Here is a 19,782-nt window from a genome sequence, read left to right as displayed (position 1 = left end):
GCCGTGTGAAACGCTGCTCTCGCAGAAGAAGTCGATCGCCGGCTGAACTTGTTTTATATCTGGCTGGCATTTACATCACGAAAGGGTATCTGTTTTGGACACTGTTCTGTTTATATCTCATCTCACATCTTCAATATGTGTCTCTCTCTCATCTCAGTTTCACATCAACCATATGTGCTTCCCCCTTTGTTCTGTAGCTGACTGTCTAAATGCGCCACAGCTCAGTTAATGGATTAAATGAATACGCAGGAAAAGCTTTTTGCATCGCTCTCACATAAATACAAATAAAAACATCTGAATGTATTTGGAAATCCACTCTTTGTTGAGAGTGGATCTTCGAAGTGAATACATGCATTTTATAAGATCCTTTGTTTGTTTGTTTATCTGTCTGAGGTGACGACGCCATCCTTGGTTGAGAAGATAGGTATTGGTCCCCCCCCGTCTGCTGTCAATCACACATAGTTACTGCATCCCTCCTGTGAACGTACCAGTTGTGAGATGACCTCTGTTATTCAAGTGGGCCTACTAGTGCTGTCGCTTATCACAAACTTGAAGTGCACCTAGTTGTTGCGATTGTCACTGCCACCTATCTTTTTGTTGATTGACTCATGGTTTTGGCTCTGATCTTTTTTAGCTGAGGTCATGTGGAAGCTCTGGTTAACTGTGCATTATTTATCTAGAACTAAAATATTGATTCCTGTATATTTCCTGTGTAGACCGGGTAAGTCATGAGGATCTGTGCTTTTGAAAGAATGGCTCATTCATTTGTCAAAACAGAGCACATTCATTGTAGGCCTGAATTTGAGGTGGTTGCAGTAGTCCAGCAAACAGCCAAACAATACCAATGCTAAAACTCATTGTAATCCTACTCATAAAAACAATAACAAACCACAGAATTTTGGAAGTTGTTGTCTCTAAACAATAGAGAGGCTAGCTAGCTAGTTCACTGACTTCCTTTCTCACTCTCTGGACATGATCTGGTCTTTCCTGTGTTTTACTGAAAGTTAAAGCAACTGGAGGTTGTGAAGAAGACAAGTTGATTTGGGATATGTCGTTGATTTTAGACCTTCTTAAAGGGCAATGTGTGTTAGTGTTAGTTTAAAACATTCCAAAATATATAAAATATTTAAAAGAATATGAATAATAAGCAGATAGCTACTTAAGTTAGCATGCTAACCAGCTAGCCCCAGCCTGGCCCGGTCCAGAGGTCCTGAGCTCGCGGTGTGTACCAACTCTAACACTCACTCAGTCCTGAAAGCCCAGTCTGAACCACTAGCTCCATGGCTAAGTGAGTTAATGAGCCATGGACAGCTACGGTTAGCAACAGTTAGCGGCTACTCTGGTGATGTGCTGCCCCAAAATGTTTTGAAAATGAAGCGGACGGTTGGAGAATTCTTACACATTGCGCCTTTTTTAATGCCATTGCATCTTCTTTGAGTCTCTGTGCTACAAAGAAAGAGAAATACTTGAAAGAACAAACAACACTGCGGGTCTGAGCTCTGTGGACAATAGAAACCTCTTCTCCGTGGCCATGGTGATGGCGAGTTGTCTCCCGCTCACCCCGAGGAAAGGGATTCACTCATCAGACAATACAGCATCACATGAACACGTTAAAAACAGGAACACACACCAATTATACCAATTACAAGATTACAACAGGCCAACTCTGGGCGACCAGACCCTGCTATGGAAAGTCAAGTGGGTGCTGCGTTTGTGTGACTGTGTTCGTGCACGTTTGCATGTGTGTGTGTGCGGCAGAGCCGCATGGGAGTCGGGGCCCATGCAGAGCACTTGGAGTGCTAATTAGGCAACCACAACCCAGCAGAGTACATCACAGAGAGAAAGAGAGGACGGAAGGGAGAGAGATACAGAGCGAGCGAGAGAGAGAGAGAGAGAGAGAGAGAGAGAGGTTGAACCAGAGGATGGAGTGAGGAGTGTGTGTGTGTGTGTGCGTGCATGTAAGGGAGCCAGCAGAAAATCACTCGTTTCCAGAGGAGGCTAATGTGGAGGGAGAAACAGAGTGACGAAGAGGGGAGGAAGGAGAAACTGGAAGGATGATGGTAACTGAAATATGTTACCCGCGGCGACGGTACAGAACAATACAATTTACCCAGACATGTGGCTCGCCTGCGTACGTTGTGAGCGTTGGCGTGCATGCGTGGCGTAGAGTGTCACAGGTGCAGAAAACCGTGATAAGATCAGTGACAGGTCCTCCTTTCCCTGCGTGCGCCTATTTGTGTTTTGAGTTCATCGGCAAAACATCTGTCACATCTCCCCGCCTTGCTGGGATGAGCCACCCTTTCCTGTCTCTCTCTCTCTCTGAGCCAGGTGAGGTTGATTAAAAGAGAGAGTTGACAGGGCCTGGTGACGGTGACGGCGATGATGACGATGATGTGAGTCAGAGCTGACTCCCTGCCTCTCTCTCTCTCTCTCTCTTGGTCGAACAGCTGTGCCGAGGCTGAAGCTGGCCCTCTTGTCAGGGGAGCGGCAGGGCTGTGTCCCCCCTCAGCGAGAGGCTACAGAGGGCACAGGCGTACAGACAGCAGCTTGACTCCCGGGGCACGGATCACAAAGAGCCAGAGACACAGACAGAAGGCTCTTGTGTGTGTTTGTGTGACCGTGTGTGTGTGTGTGTGTGTGTGTCTGTATGTGTGTGTGTTCACACTCTCTAAGCAGCGTTGTGAAGTGTAACCAGACTGTTCTGTCATACGCCCACACTGGTGTCTCAGAGAATCAGAGAACACAGCCACACACTCCTCAGATGACATGCATGCACACACATGCACACACACACACACACACATACTCGCAGAACCCCAGCAACCCCTACCACAGCCGCTATGTAATTAACAGACAGAGGAAATGGCGCTGCTGGGGTGGGTGAGTCGGATGCAGGGAGGAGGAGAGGAGAGAAAATCATCTCAGCTCGTGCCTACCCTCAAGACACAATCTGTTTCTGTGGCTGTGTGTGTTGGAGAATAGAAGAGAGGAAGGTGAAGAGAGGGAGAGAGATGCCGGCTGGTCTTTTGAAATCTCTGTGTTTTTGTTGCAAGCTGCTGGCAGGCAGTTTGGGTGGGTGGGGGTGGTGGTGAAGAGAGGGTGAATACAGAGATACAGAGCGAGTGAAGGAGAGGAAGAGAAGCAGGAGGTGAGGGATGAATAATAAGGTGCATGCGCGCACGTGCACGCTCTCTCTCTCTCTCTCTCTCTCTCTCTCTCTCTCTCTCTCTCTCTCTCTCTCTCTCTCTCTCTCTCTCTCTCTCTCTCTCTCTCTCTCACACACACACACAGCCGTATCATTTGAAGCCACACAAGGTAAAAGGTAGGAAGACTGCTCTCTTTGCTCTTTGCACAGAGGTGTGTGTGTGTGTGTGTGTGTGTGTGCGCGCGCGCGTGCGTGCATGTGTGTGTTTCAAGACGGTGACAGCGAGCCAGGTCAGGGGGAGATGTACTCTGTTCTCTGCTGTAGTTCCATAATGGAGGCCTGCTGTATAATGACAGCTCAGACACAGGCAATACTCCTGTCTCTCTCTTTCTCACTCTCTCTTTCTTTCCCTTGTTTCTCTCTGTTTCTTTGCCTCCCTTTTCTTTTCCCCTCCTTTCGTCTTTTCTCTCTCTCACTCTCTAGTGGAATTGTCGCCTTTTGATCATGCAGCTCTGCAGCCACATTGCTGCCGTTTCAGGATTTCTCTGATATTTGTTTTTATTCCCTTCTCTTTGGTATAGAGTGAAAGATGTGACACATGTGTGCCACTGCACAGACATGCTGTCGCGAGCATACGTGTGCACGCACATACATACATACATACACACACACACACGCACACGCACACGCACACACACACACACACATCCAGTCTATAGTACCTGAGGATACTCTGCTCTGACATCTCATCTCAGAAGTCAAACAAACCTTGCACTGGCAGAGCAGGTTAATCCTGCTGTGCTACTGGATACTGTGTGTGTGTGTGTGTGTGTGTGTGTGTGTGTGTGTGTGTGTGTGTGTGTGTGTGTGTGTGCGTGCGTGCGTGCGTGCGTGCGTGTGTGCGTGTGTGTGGTTTATCTGTTCAAGCTGAGATCATGACAAAAATGTAATTGTACAGTGTATGTTGTATGTTTATTGCCGTATACAGCCACTGTTTATGTTGGGTTATTCTCTCTCTGTCCAGCTTGAAGATCACCCTTTGTTCTTTCATCACAACTTAAGAGGCTGCTCATGTGTACAGTACATGAGTGCTATTTATAACCGCACGTCACCAAGTGTTGACTTTGTCAGCCGCAGAGTTATGCTTCCTGCTGTCATTCAGTCGGTTACTCTAGGTGTCTTCTTTTTAAGCTCACTTTAGGTCGAAGCGCGCTGCGGTGGGGGCTGTAATGCCCGTATTACATCCTGTTTTTTTGCTAGGCTGCTTTCATCCACATTGCTGCATCACTGGTATTTTTATCACTGGCACCCTCAATTTTTTTCACATCTCTCTGTCTCTAGTCAGAAGTTCCCGTCATGCTCAACTTCTTGCATACCCTCTTCCCATCCCTTTTCATCCCTCTGTCAGCACATCTTCAGCCAACTAGAAAGCCAGTCAACCATTCATGATGACATGTACTCATTAATCCGGCTCTAAATCCCTCCTGTACGAGCGGATGAGATCATTTCGGCAGGGCGGGTGGCTGAACCCGTGTCCTCTGATTGAAGTCTGATGTCCCACTGAGTGATGCCTCCATTTTTTGAGTACCTGCGCTGCACTGTCGTGATCAGAATTCATGATCTGATTGAGGGGGATTTCCAGTTATCTGCAACATCATGGCAGGGGAAAAGGTGTTGCTTATCTTGATCATGCGTTGGAGGCCTGCTGGTCTGCACGAACTGCAAACCGCTGCTTGTTTACTACAGCAATTAAGACTGGTGTGTTGACATAAAAGCACTAAAAAAAGGGAGTCACCTATGTACTATTAATCAGTTGTTTGTTAAAGGTACATTATGTAGTTTTGGGGGAGATGGTTTTAATTAGAGGAGAGAAATCTTTGACGTATGATGCCTTGACAAACAGACTCTCTTCATTTTCATCACTAAGTAAACAAACTGAACTTCAGCACACAATTTCATCAATGTTTTGCTTTGTTTATATTTGGCGGACCCTGCCACCTTTTCAGAATTCAAACAGCTTTCCGGGGACCTTATTGTCTTCAAAGGACAGCTTGCTTGTTTAGTTTGGATCATTGCCTCATTAAATGTCATCTCCGAAAGTACACCGTGCCCCCTTTTTGATCATAGTAACAAAGTAGGGTGAACTTCCTGTGGCTGCTTCACAATAAAAGCGACCCACTAGGTTTGACGTCAGAAACTATCGGTGACTGTTTGTATTGTGCTAACAAATGCAGCTCTGATAGTACAGCGAAGAAGAGATTAGCAGCACACAGTGAGGGTGCTATTTGTTAGAGGGAAGTACGAACAGGAATGTAGGAGTGGAACAAAACACCAAACCACAGAGGCCGTGTTACACCAGAGCCACAAAAGTAGTCAAACACAGTCACAGCGAGATTTTCAAGAAACGGTGCTTCGCCCTTCACCCGCCTGACCACACACATTGGGCCAACCAGTTGATTGCAACAGCGCCTTTACTGCACACTCGAGGGCAGACACTGACCGGTTCGGCTCTGTTTCCTACAGTACTGTAGCCTGGCTTCAGTGTGCCGTATCAAGTAAAAGCCTGGATACGCAGTTTGTTCATAGTGAGTAACAGTTCCAGTCCACGCTGCCTTGGGCTTGGCCAGGCCAGGCTTGTGGCTGGATCAGATAGAGGAACCGGCAGCACTGGCCTGCTAGTTTTAACGAGCTGATAGGCAAATCCCTTCCTGGTTAAAGATTAACCACTCGCTAGAGCTGCCACTGCATTATCTCCCCACTGGCTGGGGCATACAGGAGCCAAGAGGATTTACTTTACGTGTGTGTGCGCGTGTGTGTGTGTGTGTGGGAGAGAGAAAGAAAGTGTAATCTGCATTCCAACCAGCAAAAGGGTGGAACTGTGTGTGTGTGTGTCAGTGTGTTTGTTTGACTATGGGAGTTAGTGATCGGCTTTACTACCAGCGGGGTGTTAAAACTGTGTGTTTACTATATGTCATTTAGCAGTCAATCTGCTGTGTGTGCGAACATGTTTGTGTGTGGTTGTAATCTACATTCCTTTTTTTTTTTTTTTTTTCAGGGCTTTGTTTTGCTTTCCCCTCAGGGCGTAACGGCATTCAAAGGGTTAATAGCATCAGGAAGCTTGGTGTGTAACAGCCTCCTTTAACCCCCGTGTTGTCGCTAATGTTACACTTCTGCGCCTGAGCCAACGGATCGCATTCATTCATATCTCTTTAAGACCTTTTTCATTAACGTTCTAAACCTCGCTAGTGGAAGCAGCCTTTGTCCCTCCCTCATAATCCACAGCAGCGATATCGTTTAAAATCTACTTCTCTGTTGTGTATCACTGGATTAAAGGACTGTGACATATGCTGTCTCATTTAGAGGGCTCCCTCTCATTAACGGGGAGACAATGCCATCTGCTGGATGTTTGAAGAACAGAGGGGGCCAGAGACTGCTCCGGTAACACAGAGCGAGTGTGTTGTAACTGAGTGATGTTGAGAGGTGGAGGCAGGGCTCACTTATCTGGAAATTCATGAGACATTACTCATCCCTGGGTTGCGTAGATCACGGCTATTCATCAGTACGTTCCTCTGAAAAGGGAGCCTTGGTGTAAACGGCCTCTGTCTGTTTCTGGGTTTAGAGCAGAAGAAGTGGCAACAGATTGGAGAGAAGGCGCTCTCCTGTCAGACCATGTACACCCTCATAACCTTAATGCTTTCATTGATTTCCACTTAATCCTATTGTTTGTTTTAATCTTGAGTGCAGTGTTTCACCAAGCAATTTAGGGGGTGCGTGATCTGGTTAAATAAAAAAAGAAGTCTTGATGCTATTATTTTGACAGATATTAAAAATTGCCACATGATTCGTGATTAGTAGGAATGATCGTTTTCACTTCGCATTTCTCTTTTTCCGCGAAAGGACTGTCAAACATTTGTCGGGGTCCATATCAAACAAACAATTAACATCTGGGAAACAAGATTCGTACATCGGGACTCATTATAATGCTGTTTTGTCACACATTTTACCTTTATCAAAACATTGCAGCTTGTGTGACTTGGCCATATGTTAGCTACAATGATATTTCAGTTAATTATACAGCTCTTGTTGATATTGGGACAGAAATGGAAAGATGCTACTTTCTGGTAGGGCTACACTTCTGGTTTTGAGGTTTTACCATATTTCAGCCTTTCCTGGATATGAGACGGTGGACGAGTTGACAGGAAATGAGGGCACAGAGATCAGGGATCTCATGTTAACCATAAACTGTAACCAAAGACTCAAACCAGGGAAAGCTAGTCGACCCTTAAACCAGCAGGAAGCCCTGTGAGTTCCAGCAGAGAGAGACTGATCAAGCATCATTTTTTGAGGAAAGCCAGGTCAGCACCTGCTATCCCCTCAGCCCCCCTGCCCTGCTGTGATATGGTCTGATGCCGTGGTTGCCTCATACAAGCGCCTTTGGACAAACAATGTCAACACAGACAGCAAAGAAGCACGCATCTCCAGCACCAGCAGGGTGATCTCAGTGATGCTAGACAAGTGAGAGAGAGGGAGAGAGAGGGACGGAGGAGAGAGTCTGGCATCCCTGTGTTGTCTCATGGGAGTCAGACCGTGGCAGGAGGAACAGAAAAGAGCTTTGTCGGGGAGTCGGCCTTTGGCATAATGCTGGCCACCGTGTGTTTTTTTTGTTTGTTTTTTTACCCCCAGTGATAATCTCCTCTCCCTGTCGTCACCCTCGCTCCCTCGCGGTTCTGAGAAAAGCGGCGACTGAAGGAAGGAGGAAATGACTAAAGAAACGACTCATTCACACCCCTGCAATGACAGCAGGACGGACAGAGGGGAAGTCAAACCCACGCTTTTTTTTTTTTTTTACTCTTTTCCTGAGTCCTCCACCCCCAGCCACTAGTACGCATTAGTCTCCTCCACCCTGATGGCAAACCACTCGTTACTGTAGCGCGTGTCTCTGCTGTAAAACGATTGCATGTGCACATTTTTACGGTATGACTTCTTTGTTTGTGCGAAGTGGTAAAGAGATAATAGGCTTTTTTTGTTTGTTTGTTTTGTTTTTGAACGTCGCTCCCTTTCCTTCTTCCTGATGGGCATTTTTTTCAGTCGTTAGAAAACAATTATGCAAATCAAGCAAAATGAAGTGAACTGAGGCAGATACTCCACCACAAAAGGTTTGCCTCTCTTGTGCAGCAGGGCTCCACACAGGCCAGGACTTGCCCTCTTTTTTTTCTTTCTCTTTCCTCTTCTCTTTCTTTTTCTGTCTCGCCGCCTCAAGAAGGGAAGAGCGCCTCACGTTTTTAACCTAGTATCCCCCCACCCACCCACCCACCCCCTACCCGTGCATCTATGTACATGCACACATACATGCACACTGCCTGTCGCTCCCCAGCAATGGGGTCAGATGTGGTGACCGGCTGAGCACTCTCTCCTCCTCCTCCTCCTCCTCCTCCTCCTCAGCGCCTCTCCTCTCCTCTCCTCTCCCCTCCCCCTCATACAGCTCGCCTTGGCAGGGCATGCATGCCTGTGTCTGTTATCTACAAATGGCTGAGGAATTATAGGTTGAGAGGGGAGGAGGAGGAGGAGTGAGGCAGTGTGAGAAGGGAGGGAGGGAGGGAGGGAGGGAAGGGGAGGGGGTGAGGTCATGTGACATCGCAGCAGCTGCTAGGTTAAGAATTTCTGTTTTCTCACTTAGAGAGAGAGAGAGAGAGAGAGAGAGAGAGAGAGCAAGGAGGGGAGAGATAGGCAGCGTGTGTGGTGTGTTGCTTTGTTAGATAAGCTTTAAACGGTCTTTGTGAGCAGTGGCGAGAGAGACAGGAAGGCAGGGAGTGAGAGAGAGAGAGAGAGAGAGAGAGAGAGAGAGAGAGAGAGAGAGAGGGTGGACGGGGCGAGAGGAGAGAAGATAGACAGACAGAGAGAGAGAGAGAGAGAGAGAGAGAGAGAGAACGAGGAGCAGGAAGATGGTGTGTGTCCTGTCGGTGGCTGCCGGTGTGTGCTGGGCTGGGCTCAACGTGAAGATGCAGCCATGGGGGATCCAGGCGGCTCAACTCCTTTGTGCAGTAAGGAGCTTCGGCCACGCTTTTAATCTGTGTGGATAAGAGGGTAGTGGGTGGGTTGTTGGGTGGGTGGGTGGATGGGTGGGGGTCACGAACCAGTGCTAGACCTCCGGATATGTTCATCTGCGTGTGTGTATGTCAAGTTTTGTGCTTGTCTGTCTTTTCTTTCACAGTGTTACACGCGTCAGTGCTGCGGTTTCATGTCTGTGGTTGAAACAGTGTACTCTGTAGTATGTTTAAGGAAAAAAAAAAAGTTCAGCGTGTGTCTCTTTAACTCCCCTTCTCTGACTTTCTCTGAAGGCGGAGGTAGGAGCAAGCAAGTCTAGTGTCTTGACAAAGTCGCGTTACCGGACTGGGCAGTCAAGTTGTGTGTGTGTGTGTGTGTTTGTTTATCGCTTGTTTGCTTGTCCCTCAATGGCACCTTGTGCGTTGCTCAGACGGTAGTCATTGTGAATTCCATTATTAATTGTGTGCTGGGTTCATTCGGAGTGCACTGGGTAACTGGGAGGTTACAGGCAGGACAACTCGAGAGGTGTTGGGAACGTTATTCACTCTCTCATGCCTGACTTGTCGCTGTGTGTCCACACGCACACACAGGGGTGCTGTGCCTCTGCTCTCATCTCAGGAGGAAACATGATCTTTTTATAGCCCTCTCAGCCTCGGGGGGTAAACCCAGATATAACTCCTACTTATCTAATTGTGCTATTGATATACTGTTGGTAAGCTGCTTCTGTCCCGGTGAGCGTGTCTTTGTCTCAGAAGTCATCATGTTCGCTGGAAGTTGCACTTGAATGTTGATTTAAGGAGGATTTTGAGCAATCCCTCGCGCGTGTGTCAGAGTGTGTGTTTTAGTGTAGCAGTTAATACCTCTGCCATGCACAAGCCATGCCAGTCTGAACTTACACTGTCCTTTAAGCCATCCTTAATTTGTGTGTGCGTGTGTGTGCAGGTCTGTTTTGCCCAAGCACGTAGGGCTATCACACGCCGTTCTGGCATTCAGGGATTCCACTGACAGAGAGGCTGTCAACAGGGTGTCACCTTTCAACACACACACACACACACACACACAGAGGAAGGAAAGGGACAGCCGTCTCAACCCTCCTCACCTCTTCCACCACCACGCAGCTTTTCAAAAACCTTGAGGCGGCTAGAAAAGAGACGTGACACAGAGAAATCGTCCTTTTCAATCTCTAACTTTTCTTGAGTCGAACAGAAAACTCTGAACTCAAGAAATCCTGCTTTAAATAACATGTTTGTCCAAATTCAAAAAATACCCAGCTTTCACTTTTTATAACATCGGGTCAATTTCCTCTCACGACGCCGTTATAAATCTCTTCTCTCCTGATTAGACACGGGTCTTAGTAGCACCTTCCTGGCAGCAGTAATTGGATCAAGGACAACATGAATGGGACTCTTCTTCGAAAGTGTCGGCTGTGTGAGGGAGCCAATGAGTTGCTAAACTGGATGTGTGTACGCTGAATTTGTGAACATGTACCGTAATACAAAACACTGCCAATAAGAAATATGGTAACGCTGGTAGCTCTGGCGCATGCTCGGGAGAGGAGGGATTGTGTAAACTCGTGGACCTCTGGCAGACACACAGCCAGACTGGAGCTCTTTTAGCAAGGGAGGGGTGACCTGCCCTCATAACCTCTCACCTCTGACCCTGAGGCATACAACCAAAGCCCCTCTGCCCCGAGCACCACCAATCCCCATCCGCTCAAGCTGTCACAAACAGATACCCGGCACCACACTCTGCCCTGACTGTCTCTGTGTCCAAGGAAACGAGCTATGCGCCCTTCCTCTGTTCGCATATTTCTGTCTGCACTGGTCTCTTTGCGTATTTCTTTAATTCTTAATTCCTCGTGGCTCATTTTTTTAATTTTTTGTCTTGTTGCTTCTCTAATCTGAATGCAGTACTGATCATTAATACTTTCCCAATCTCCTCCCTTTTCGGTAGGCATGAGCCATGAGCCAAAGTCACCATCGTTAGGAATGATCTCCACGGCGACCCGTACCACGGCGACGGTCAGCCCACTCACCCCGTCGCCTCTCAACGGCTCCATCGTAGCCAATGGAAGCCCTGCTACCCAGTCTACCCACTCCGGATTCGCCGCAGCCCTCCGTAAACTGGCGAAACAGGCCGAAGAACCCCGAGGTAAAGCCACAGGACACTGTCAAGTTTAAGTCTGCTGGATAAACTGTACGGAAAACGTGTAGGTTGTCATTTGGCGATTTGTTTCTACAGGTTTGAAAACATCTTGAAAGTGTAAAAAGTTTACTTAGAGGTTGTGGTTTAAGTTTGATCTCATCTCAGTATGTTTCATATCTGACTTCAAAACATGGAGCTGAAAATACTGTGATAATATCGAACCATTAAACCATAATTAGAGGTGAATGTCTTGTTACAGCCAGCCCTGTAAACCCGATGGTGTGTGGTTGTTTATCTGGTCATTTGTGTGTGTGTCCGGGTCATATGTTCCATGGCCGGTTTGTGTAGCTCAGTGCAGAGCTGCTAATGGCAGTGGGATGATATCCACACAGGATTGAATTAGTCGGAGTCTCTGGAGATGCTGGGACGAGGAGGATCCACTCCGGATGACCCAGTTAATGTGCTGTGTGTGAGTGCACGTACGCTCGGGCGTGCTTGTCAGCGTGTACATGATGGGTGATGGTGCGGTAATTCCCCTTCGTACGTTGTCACCGTCTTCACATCCTATCACTCAGAGATCCGTGCTGTGGGTGTATGAAGACGAAATATGCCTCAGGTGGTTGAATTACTGGTCCTTAACTTATACATCGTTGTTTTCGGAAATGCTGAACTGTCCCTTTTTAAGGTGGAAACATTCTTGTTTCAAATGCAAATGTGTTTATGTGGGTGCTCACGAAGGGGTTTGTGGCTTACTTTGTTTCCTGTATGAAAAACTGGCCTCTACTACACATGTGCGTAGAGGTATTTTTTGAGACCCATGTCCCCAGCGTGTCTTAGTTACACACATGTAAACACACGATAACCAACAAAGGAGAGCCTTATTGTAGAGGGTTATCAAGGCTGTGCACATTCACGCCATGTACATATGTGTGGCTCTGTGCCTCGGCTCCAGAGAGGCCCAGCTTACCCCAGCTGTCCACCCTTGCTGTGGCTCCTAAATCAGATGGTCCCCTCCTTCTCCTGGCTGTCCCAGGATACCTTGCTCCCCAGTCCAGCGCAGCCTGGGACCCAGAAAAATCCTGCAAATGATTTATTACCCACACAGAGAGAGCGCCAGCCCCAACCTCTGGTCACCTCCCTCTCAATCCTTCTCCCCTTCATCTCTCTTCACTCCCCTCAGTCCTACATGCCAGCCCTGTTAGTTTGTCTTTAGTCTGTCTCTCTCAAGAATGAGTTCAGTCTTGGCTTTTTTATTGGAAATTTTCCTTCTCATCTCTGTCGCTCGTCCCCCTTTTCTTTTCTTTTCTTTCTTTTTTTTTTTACATCTAGAGAAAACACAGCTTTCATTTTCTCAGTCATGTTTTTTTTAAATCTCTTCTTAATAACCTCTGCCTTTTTTTTTAAATTTTTCATTGTGCTGCAAGGTGAGAATATGTGTGCCCCGTTCCATTTGTTATTCACAATCTACTAAGGCAGAGATCTCCTGTCTGTGTCTTTGTCATACAAACAGATGCCAGATCCTGCCTGATTAAGCTCCGCCACCTTTTTATTAAAAGCACAAAAAAGCCCCTTTGTTATTTTTGAGGCCTGCTGACTGTGCCGCCCGCCCGGCTGGTGTAGGCAGTGATGTGTGGGTGAGTCAGCCGTCAGGCATAAGGGGCAACTCTGCCCCGTGTTGGGAGCTCCGGCTCCGGGTGGGCAGAGAGGCATGCAGCCCCTGGAGCTCCAGTCACCTCTCTGTCTGCGGAGCCTGTATTTATAGGCAACACACACACACCCAAACGCCCCCACACATGCAAACAGTTGTCTTTGCAAAAAAAGCCTCGTGATTTTTTTTTTTTTTTTTTTGCATGCTGCAGCCTGCTATCCTTTCATTAGCTACTTTGACTCGACCTCTCTCCCTCTCTCTCCGTCTCTCCCCCCCCTCTGGTTGATGCTTTGAGGTGAGTGGTGCAGTATATATGAGGTGCTGTGACTCAGTGTCCTAAGGCCTGGAGGAATTAGTCAGGTTTGAGTACTAGTATTACTGCCACCGGCCGCTGAACTGATTTAAGACCCTGAGCACGGCTGCTGTTTATACACACACCCACCCACCCACACACCCATACACACACGCACACATAGACACATACGTCGTCACTTGTCTGTCGCGAGTATAATGAATAGCTCTGTGTACCGAGTGTGGCGCTGAAGAGAGGAGGTGATGGATAATGAGTGTCAGAGCAGCGTAAAGGACACACTCTCATCCCATGTACACTCGCGTGAGCACACACACTCACATACACATACACGCGCGCACGACAGCACTCACATGTGTGCGCAAACACACACTGCTCACAGATAACACGCTGCCACAAAAAGGCAGGCCTGCTGATATCTGATTAATTAGGCAGACCTGGGTTTAATCCTCTCAGTTGTTTCTTCTTACACACACTTAGACACACACACAGACAGACACACACACCGCAAGAATTTCATGACAGCGTTCACGCCGACTGTAGTACACTGCCTGGAGAGAGAATGGAGAGGGGGAGAAAAAAGGTGTACAAGATGGATGGAATGAACTGGCGGGGAAAGAGAGGAGTTGGAAGTAATTAGTAGATTTGTGAAAACCTGAGGTGTTTGTCACATTGTACGTGTGTGTTTGCACGTGTGTGTGTGTGTGTGTTTGTGTGCATGTGTGTGGCCGGTTGGAGGCTCCCCTTGTTTCTGGGAGCCTAGAGCATGCTGGGACAGCGGGGCAGTGTGTCTCTGACCTCTCCATCTGGAGCCTGCCTGGAGCTCACACAGCCTCGCTGCGCTCCGTGTGTGTGTGTGTGCGTGTGTGTGTGTGTGTGTGTGTGTGTTTCTTGAAGGCAGAACCCTTCAGGCTGTGACTGTCCCTGAAACACTCACAAACAAGCTCATTTGCTTCCCCCTCCACTCTCTCTCTCTCTCTCTCTCTCTCCACACACAGCAACCTTACACCTCTCACGACTCCGCTCGGTAGCAGAGCAGCATTTAAGCATAATATACAGTTTGTACAGTCAGCAGAAGGCACAGAGGATTGCTCCTCTTATTTCCATCCGCCATCTTGTACTGTCTTTCTTTTCCCTCGCTGGCACTGCAACACACACACATGCGCACACACACACATGCACGCACACACACATATACAGACACACACACACGCGTGGTGCTCTTCTCCCCTTCCCCCACTCAGCGATGCAGATTACAGGCTTTGTGGCTTGCGTGGCCAAGACTGTCGTGGCAGGTGTGTGCGGCGTTTTGTGTGCATCAGTGGTTATTGTGTGTCTGCGCGTGTGTGGATGCTTTTCGCGTGTGAGGCGTGTGCACGTGTTGAGGCTTGTGTTAGCGTGTGCTGGCGGGGTGGCATATGGATGCAGGGTTGGCTGGGCACTGCTATGCACACCAGGTGTGAAATGGACTGTTTAATTAAGTGCTGATGTTGTTGTAATGCATGCTGGGAGGGAGGCGGGTGGGGGAGGAGGGGTGGGGTGGGGAGCGGAGGAGAGCACCTTCTGCCTGGCAGGGCTGGGGGGCCGGCTGTGGTCGGGGCTTTTCTGGCAGAGGCGGCGGTGGCAGAGGATCGGTAGGGGCCATCTTTGTGTAGCAATGTCCTCCCATCAAGACTCAGTCATCCAGTGGGACTCAGTGCTATGTCCCGCCCCCCGCCCACAGCGCCACCACCAGCTGAGTGAAATAGCCCACTGAATATCTGTGGCGACTTTTTTTGCTTTTTTGATCGGGTCAGCGGCTGAAGTAAAAGGTGCCTTCCACACAGAGGACACGTGGCCGCAGCCTCTGACCACAGCTTGGCTTGTTTGTTTGTTGCTGGCGCTGTTGCTTTGCATCTTTGTGCGTCTGCGTGTGTGTGTGTGTGTGTATGTGCGCATGTGTGGCTCAGCTTGAGCGGTCAAGTGTGGAGGCAGTCTGGGAGAGTGGGACTGGTAATAGAGGAGGCGATAGAGAAAGGAGCTTCACATTAATCACACACAGCTTGGGACTGAGACAGCGCCTGATTTCTTTCTCTCTTCTCCTCGCTCCTTCCTTCTGTCTTTACCTCTTCTGTCCCTCACCCGCTCTCCGCTCGACCCCATCACCACGACACATGCACACACACACACACACACACACACACACACAAGCTCACACACACACTACCTCTACACAGCAAGCAAGTGACAATCAGTACAGCTAATGAAGTGCAGGTTGAGAGCTGATGAGCCTATTTTCGACTCTGGGGACGAGGGCTGTGCCGCTCTCCTCCTCCTCCTCCTCCTCCTCCTCCTCCTCCTCCTCTTCCTCTTCCTCTGGCTCCCCACAGGGCCAGCATGTATGGCCATCTTCTCTCTGTATAGATGGGAGGGGAGGAGCATATGGCAGAAGTGACACCAGCTTGGTGCCAATCACATGCCTCTTGTGTGATTTTTTTTTTCTCCTATCAGATGGCACCGCGATGTGAGGGAGGGAGGAGCGGAGACAGGAATTGGAAATTGGAGCAGGAGGGTTGAAAAAGGACAAGAGGAAATCTTGGAGGAGGGATGGAGGCTTGGTGGAGGGGGTGGGGGGCTTATGGACACACATGACTTCCTGTGGGTTAAAATGGGAAGACACATACATAGATGCACACATGTAACCACTCTGGGACAATTCCCCCCTGAGCCCCGTAAGTGTTGTAAATGTGTTGATGAAAAATTGTGAGTCTGACAGATCTGCGTCTGGTTGGCAGGCACTGTGTTTGAAGAACAGAAGGAAAAGGATTTGGGGTGTATGAAGAGGTGGTGGGCGGGTGGTAGTTGTGTTTCGAGAGGAGGAGGAGGAGGAGGAGGGAAGGATAGAGGAATAATAGCTGTTTGTGTTTTTTTTTTGTGTCGAGGCCTAGAAGTGTGCGCAGATTCTGCAGGCTGCGCTGAGAGAATGAAGCCGTTGTGAGACGGCCTCGTCTCTTTTATTCCCTTCTTCCCCTCACCTGCTTCCCTTCCTGCTCTCTTAATTATTTAGTCTGCCCTGCCTCTTCTCCTGTCTGCTTTGCTTCGACATGGAAAAGGAGGAGGAAGAGGAGGAGATGGGAAGGGGGCGGTGGTGGAAGCGGGGGGTCTGTTGCCTAGCAGTTCACTGTGATCACCCCCACTCCTCCCTCCCTCCCGCCAGCCTTATTTGTTCACCCAGCCTTGCCTTACGTATGCATGTTGTGAAGTGTGTATGTGTGTGTGTGTGTGTCTGTGTGTGGTGAGTGAATAGGTTGTGACACTAGAGCTGTATTAAGTGTAGCTCCATTCCCCAGGCTGAGTGGGCTGCTATTGATTGGCCTAGTCTTGCACGGGAGAGTAATGGCTCTCTGAGGTGAGGGGGGGTAAGGCCACTAATTGCCATTGTGCAGACAAGATATGCCCCCCTTCCCCTTCCCCTTCAATATTCCCTACCCTGTACCCACCACCCACTCACCCACCTGCACCCCCGTATATCTCTGCTTTCCTCTCCACTCCATCTCTCGCCTCACCTCGCACCTCTTTTGCACTCTTGTTTTTTTTTTTTCCCAATCACACCCCATCTCCCATCATTTTCCATTTTCATGTCTCACCTCACATGTATCATCACCATCTTTTCCACACACATCTTTTTTATTTTCTCCCTCTCTCTCATCACCCGCCCTCCCCTCGGCCGCTCTCACAACCACTCACGCATAGATCTCCGGCTTCACCTCGCTTTCACTATCGATTCTTTCCATTATTTAGTGGTATTAGTAAGAATGAGGTGTTTAAAAACGGTCAATACCCTTAACCGCACCTTCCGTAAGCTGACGTTGTCTGTTAGGTTACGTTGCCACGGAAACCCGAGCAGGGGTTTAGAAGTGGTGGTTGGGTAGAGAAGATCTGTGGTTTTTTGTTTTGATGGTGATAATTGGAGAGGAAGTAGAACTGAAACCGGCCTGAGGTTTCAGCTGCTGCATTTAAGCAAGCTGATGCACAAAAAGCATACTATACCTGCACACGCACACATAAACACACACACACACACACACACACACACACACACACACACACACACACACACACACACACACCTCCCGTTGTCCTCACTGCAGCGCCGAAGTGTGTGTCCCAATGATAGGGTTGTGACCCAGTTTGACTGTGTAATGCTGCGCTTACTGTGAGAGGAGGAGACACGCGGCACACTGTACCGTCAGGAGAGGAGAGGAGAGGCGGAGGGAAGGGAGGAGAAGAAGAGATGCAACACACAGGTTAACACACAGGAGAGAGCAGAGGAAAAGAAGGGAAGACAGGAGGATGAAATAAGGCAGAGAGGGAGAGGCAGTGGACACGCAGCTGAGGAGAACAGAGGGGGTTGGCTGTGTGGGGAAGGGGGGCATAGATGTAAGGTTGGAAGGATGAAAAATCGCGGCGATAAACGTGTGTGAATGGGAGCATATCATATGAGAGCTTTGGAACGAAAGAGAGAGAAAGCAAGATGTGTGGAAAGCGAGGCATGTGACCAGACCGTGACCCTGCGCTACAGGGTTTCCCTGGAGGGCTTTGTTAATGTGGCACAGCTACAGCGCAGCGGAGAAGCTCATTGGGCCAGCTTTTCACCACCTGCTGTGTGTGTGCGTGTGTGGTTGAGGGGGGTGTGCTGTGTGTGGCTGCAAGCGCCATTGACTGTACATACATTCTGTATGCCCAGTGTGTGTGTGTGTGTGTGTGTGTTTGTGTCCTGCATGTCAAGGCTGTGTGACTCTCACAGGGCTGCTCATCCTGATCACTGTCACTTCATAATAGGGGCCTAGGGCCATCCATCTGGCCCTCTGTGCGTGTTATTTGTTGCCATTGTCGTACTGCAGCCCTTTTCATTCCCAAGTGAAGGAGCTGCAGGATCATACCGTACTGTTGTTGCATTTGCTGTTTTATTAATAGAGCAAGACACAGACTGTTCGCTTGTCTCATCTTTTTCTGTCTCTCTTTCTTTCTTTATTACTCCAGCTGCATCTTCCATCAGCAGTGAGTCCTCTCCAGTGTCCTCCCCGGCCACCAACCACAGCTCTCCAGTCAGCACACCCAAGAGGGGTCCCCTCGGTCCAGGGCCCGTCCTGGTTCCCCCCGCCGGCCACGGCGTGCCAAACACTCCACCTGTAGTCACCATTGCTCCAACAAAGACCAGCAACGGCCTCTGGAGGAACGAGGGACGCCAGGTAGAGCCACAGTCAAACACCTCCCCTGCTTTGACCTTGAACCTGCTCTGTCTTTTCTTCCTTTCCTTTTTTCCCTCTCAGTTCACCCTTAATGATTTTCTCTCTTTGCCTCTTCTGTCTGTCTCTTTCTTTCTGTGTGGCTGTTAAGGCAGCGTTCAAATGTGCTCATTCTTGAGCTTGCCTACTAGCACAAACATGACCACAGACAGGCTCTCGAGGGATTAATGGGTTTAGTAGACGGCCTGGAACCCGAAGTGCAGCCGTATGTATTTGACATATGTACATGTGACATAGCTGGCAGGTCTATGAATGTCTGCCTAACCCCCCCCAAACCTCCCCTCACCACCGCCCCCTCCTCATGGCTCCACGAGTTAAACAATGCCAGCTGCCACTGGGACGTCGAGGTGACAGCCTCAACGGCAGCTAACATCTGTGCCCCTCCAGCCCCGGACCCCCTCCCTCTTCCCAGTGAGCCCTCTCGCCCTTGGACCGGCCCCTCCCAAGTCCTCAGCCTTTAGCCTCCTAACCCCTCACACCTCCAGCCCCCACCCCCGTACACTTAAGCAGTCAAGTGCATCCTGTGCCTCGTCACCCCGGACCCCCGCTCTCTTTTACGTAGTAGGGGAGAGAGAGGGAGAGAGAGGGAGAGCTGCTTGCTTTGATAAGGAGTGGATTATGGATTATGGCCTTGCTCTAAGCCTTCTTATCTCAGCTCAGGGCTAATAGTCGAGGCCAAGCGCACGGTTATGAACAGCACTCGGCAACATGCGGAAACTCTCCGAGGCACTTTGACGGTTCCCCGGAGAAGGGCGGGGGTAGCAAAGGGTGAGTGAGGAGGTCAGCCAGCCAACAGTGTGTGGTAGCATTCAGGCCATTGTCCTCTCCCCTAGATGACCCGACGTCCCCCCCGACCCTCACCCTCTGTAACTATAGCCTTTACAAAATTACCCTTCTGCAGTTCAAGGGTCAACCAGAGCTGGGAGGGGCTGGAGGGACAGGGGGAACCCTCCTGCTGATGTCACCACTTTTTTAATTTTTATTTTTTTTTTGCCATTTCTTCTAACACGTTTGAAAGAGCAGAAGAAGAAATTAACCCTCCACTACCCTCCACACGGCCATATATTGAAGCTTATCCTGTGTGTCTGTTTGCACTTGTGTGCTTTCGGGCGATGTTTGTGTGCGCGGAAGAGGTCGAGCTCAAATTGAAAAGGTCGTGTCACTGGGTTTGCGGTGCCTCCAGCACCTTGGGGCCACCAAG

At 49.1% G+C, this 19,782-nt stretch overlaps 1 protein-coding gene across 2 annotated transcripts in view; it reads left to right on the top strand.

The window, feature by feature from the left end:
* gse1 (Gse1 coiled-coil protein) overlaps nt 1–19,782 on the top strand; it is a 181,455-nt gene that overhangs the window by 143,395 nt on the left and 18,278 nt on the right. For both annotated transcript variants that reach the window (XM_037094814.1, XM_037094813.1), the window contains exons 3-4: nt 11,144–11,341; nt 18,316–18,524. In XM_037094814.1, coding sequence (XP_036950709.1) covers nt 11,144–11,341; nt 18,316–18,524 — 407 coding nt within the window. The remainder of the gene's footprint in view (nt 1–11,143; nt 11,342–18,315; nt 18,525–19,782) is intronic.

This window comes from Acanthopagrus latus, chromosome 4, assembly GCF_904848185.1.
Source record: "Acanthopagrus latus isolate v.2019 chromosome 4, fAcaLat1.1, whole genome shotgun sequence".
NCBI lineage: Eukaryota > Metazoa > Chordata > Actinopteri > Spariformes > Sparidae > Acanthopagrus > Acanthopagrus latus.
The sequence above is the reverse complement of the archived record's forward strand: the minus strand, read 5'-3'. Positions and strand labels throughout refer to the sequence as shown.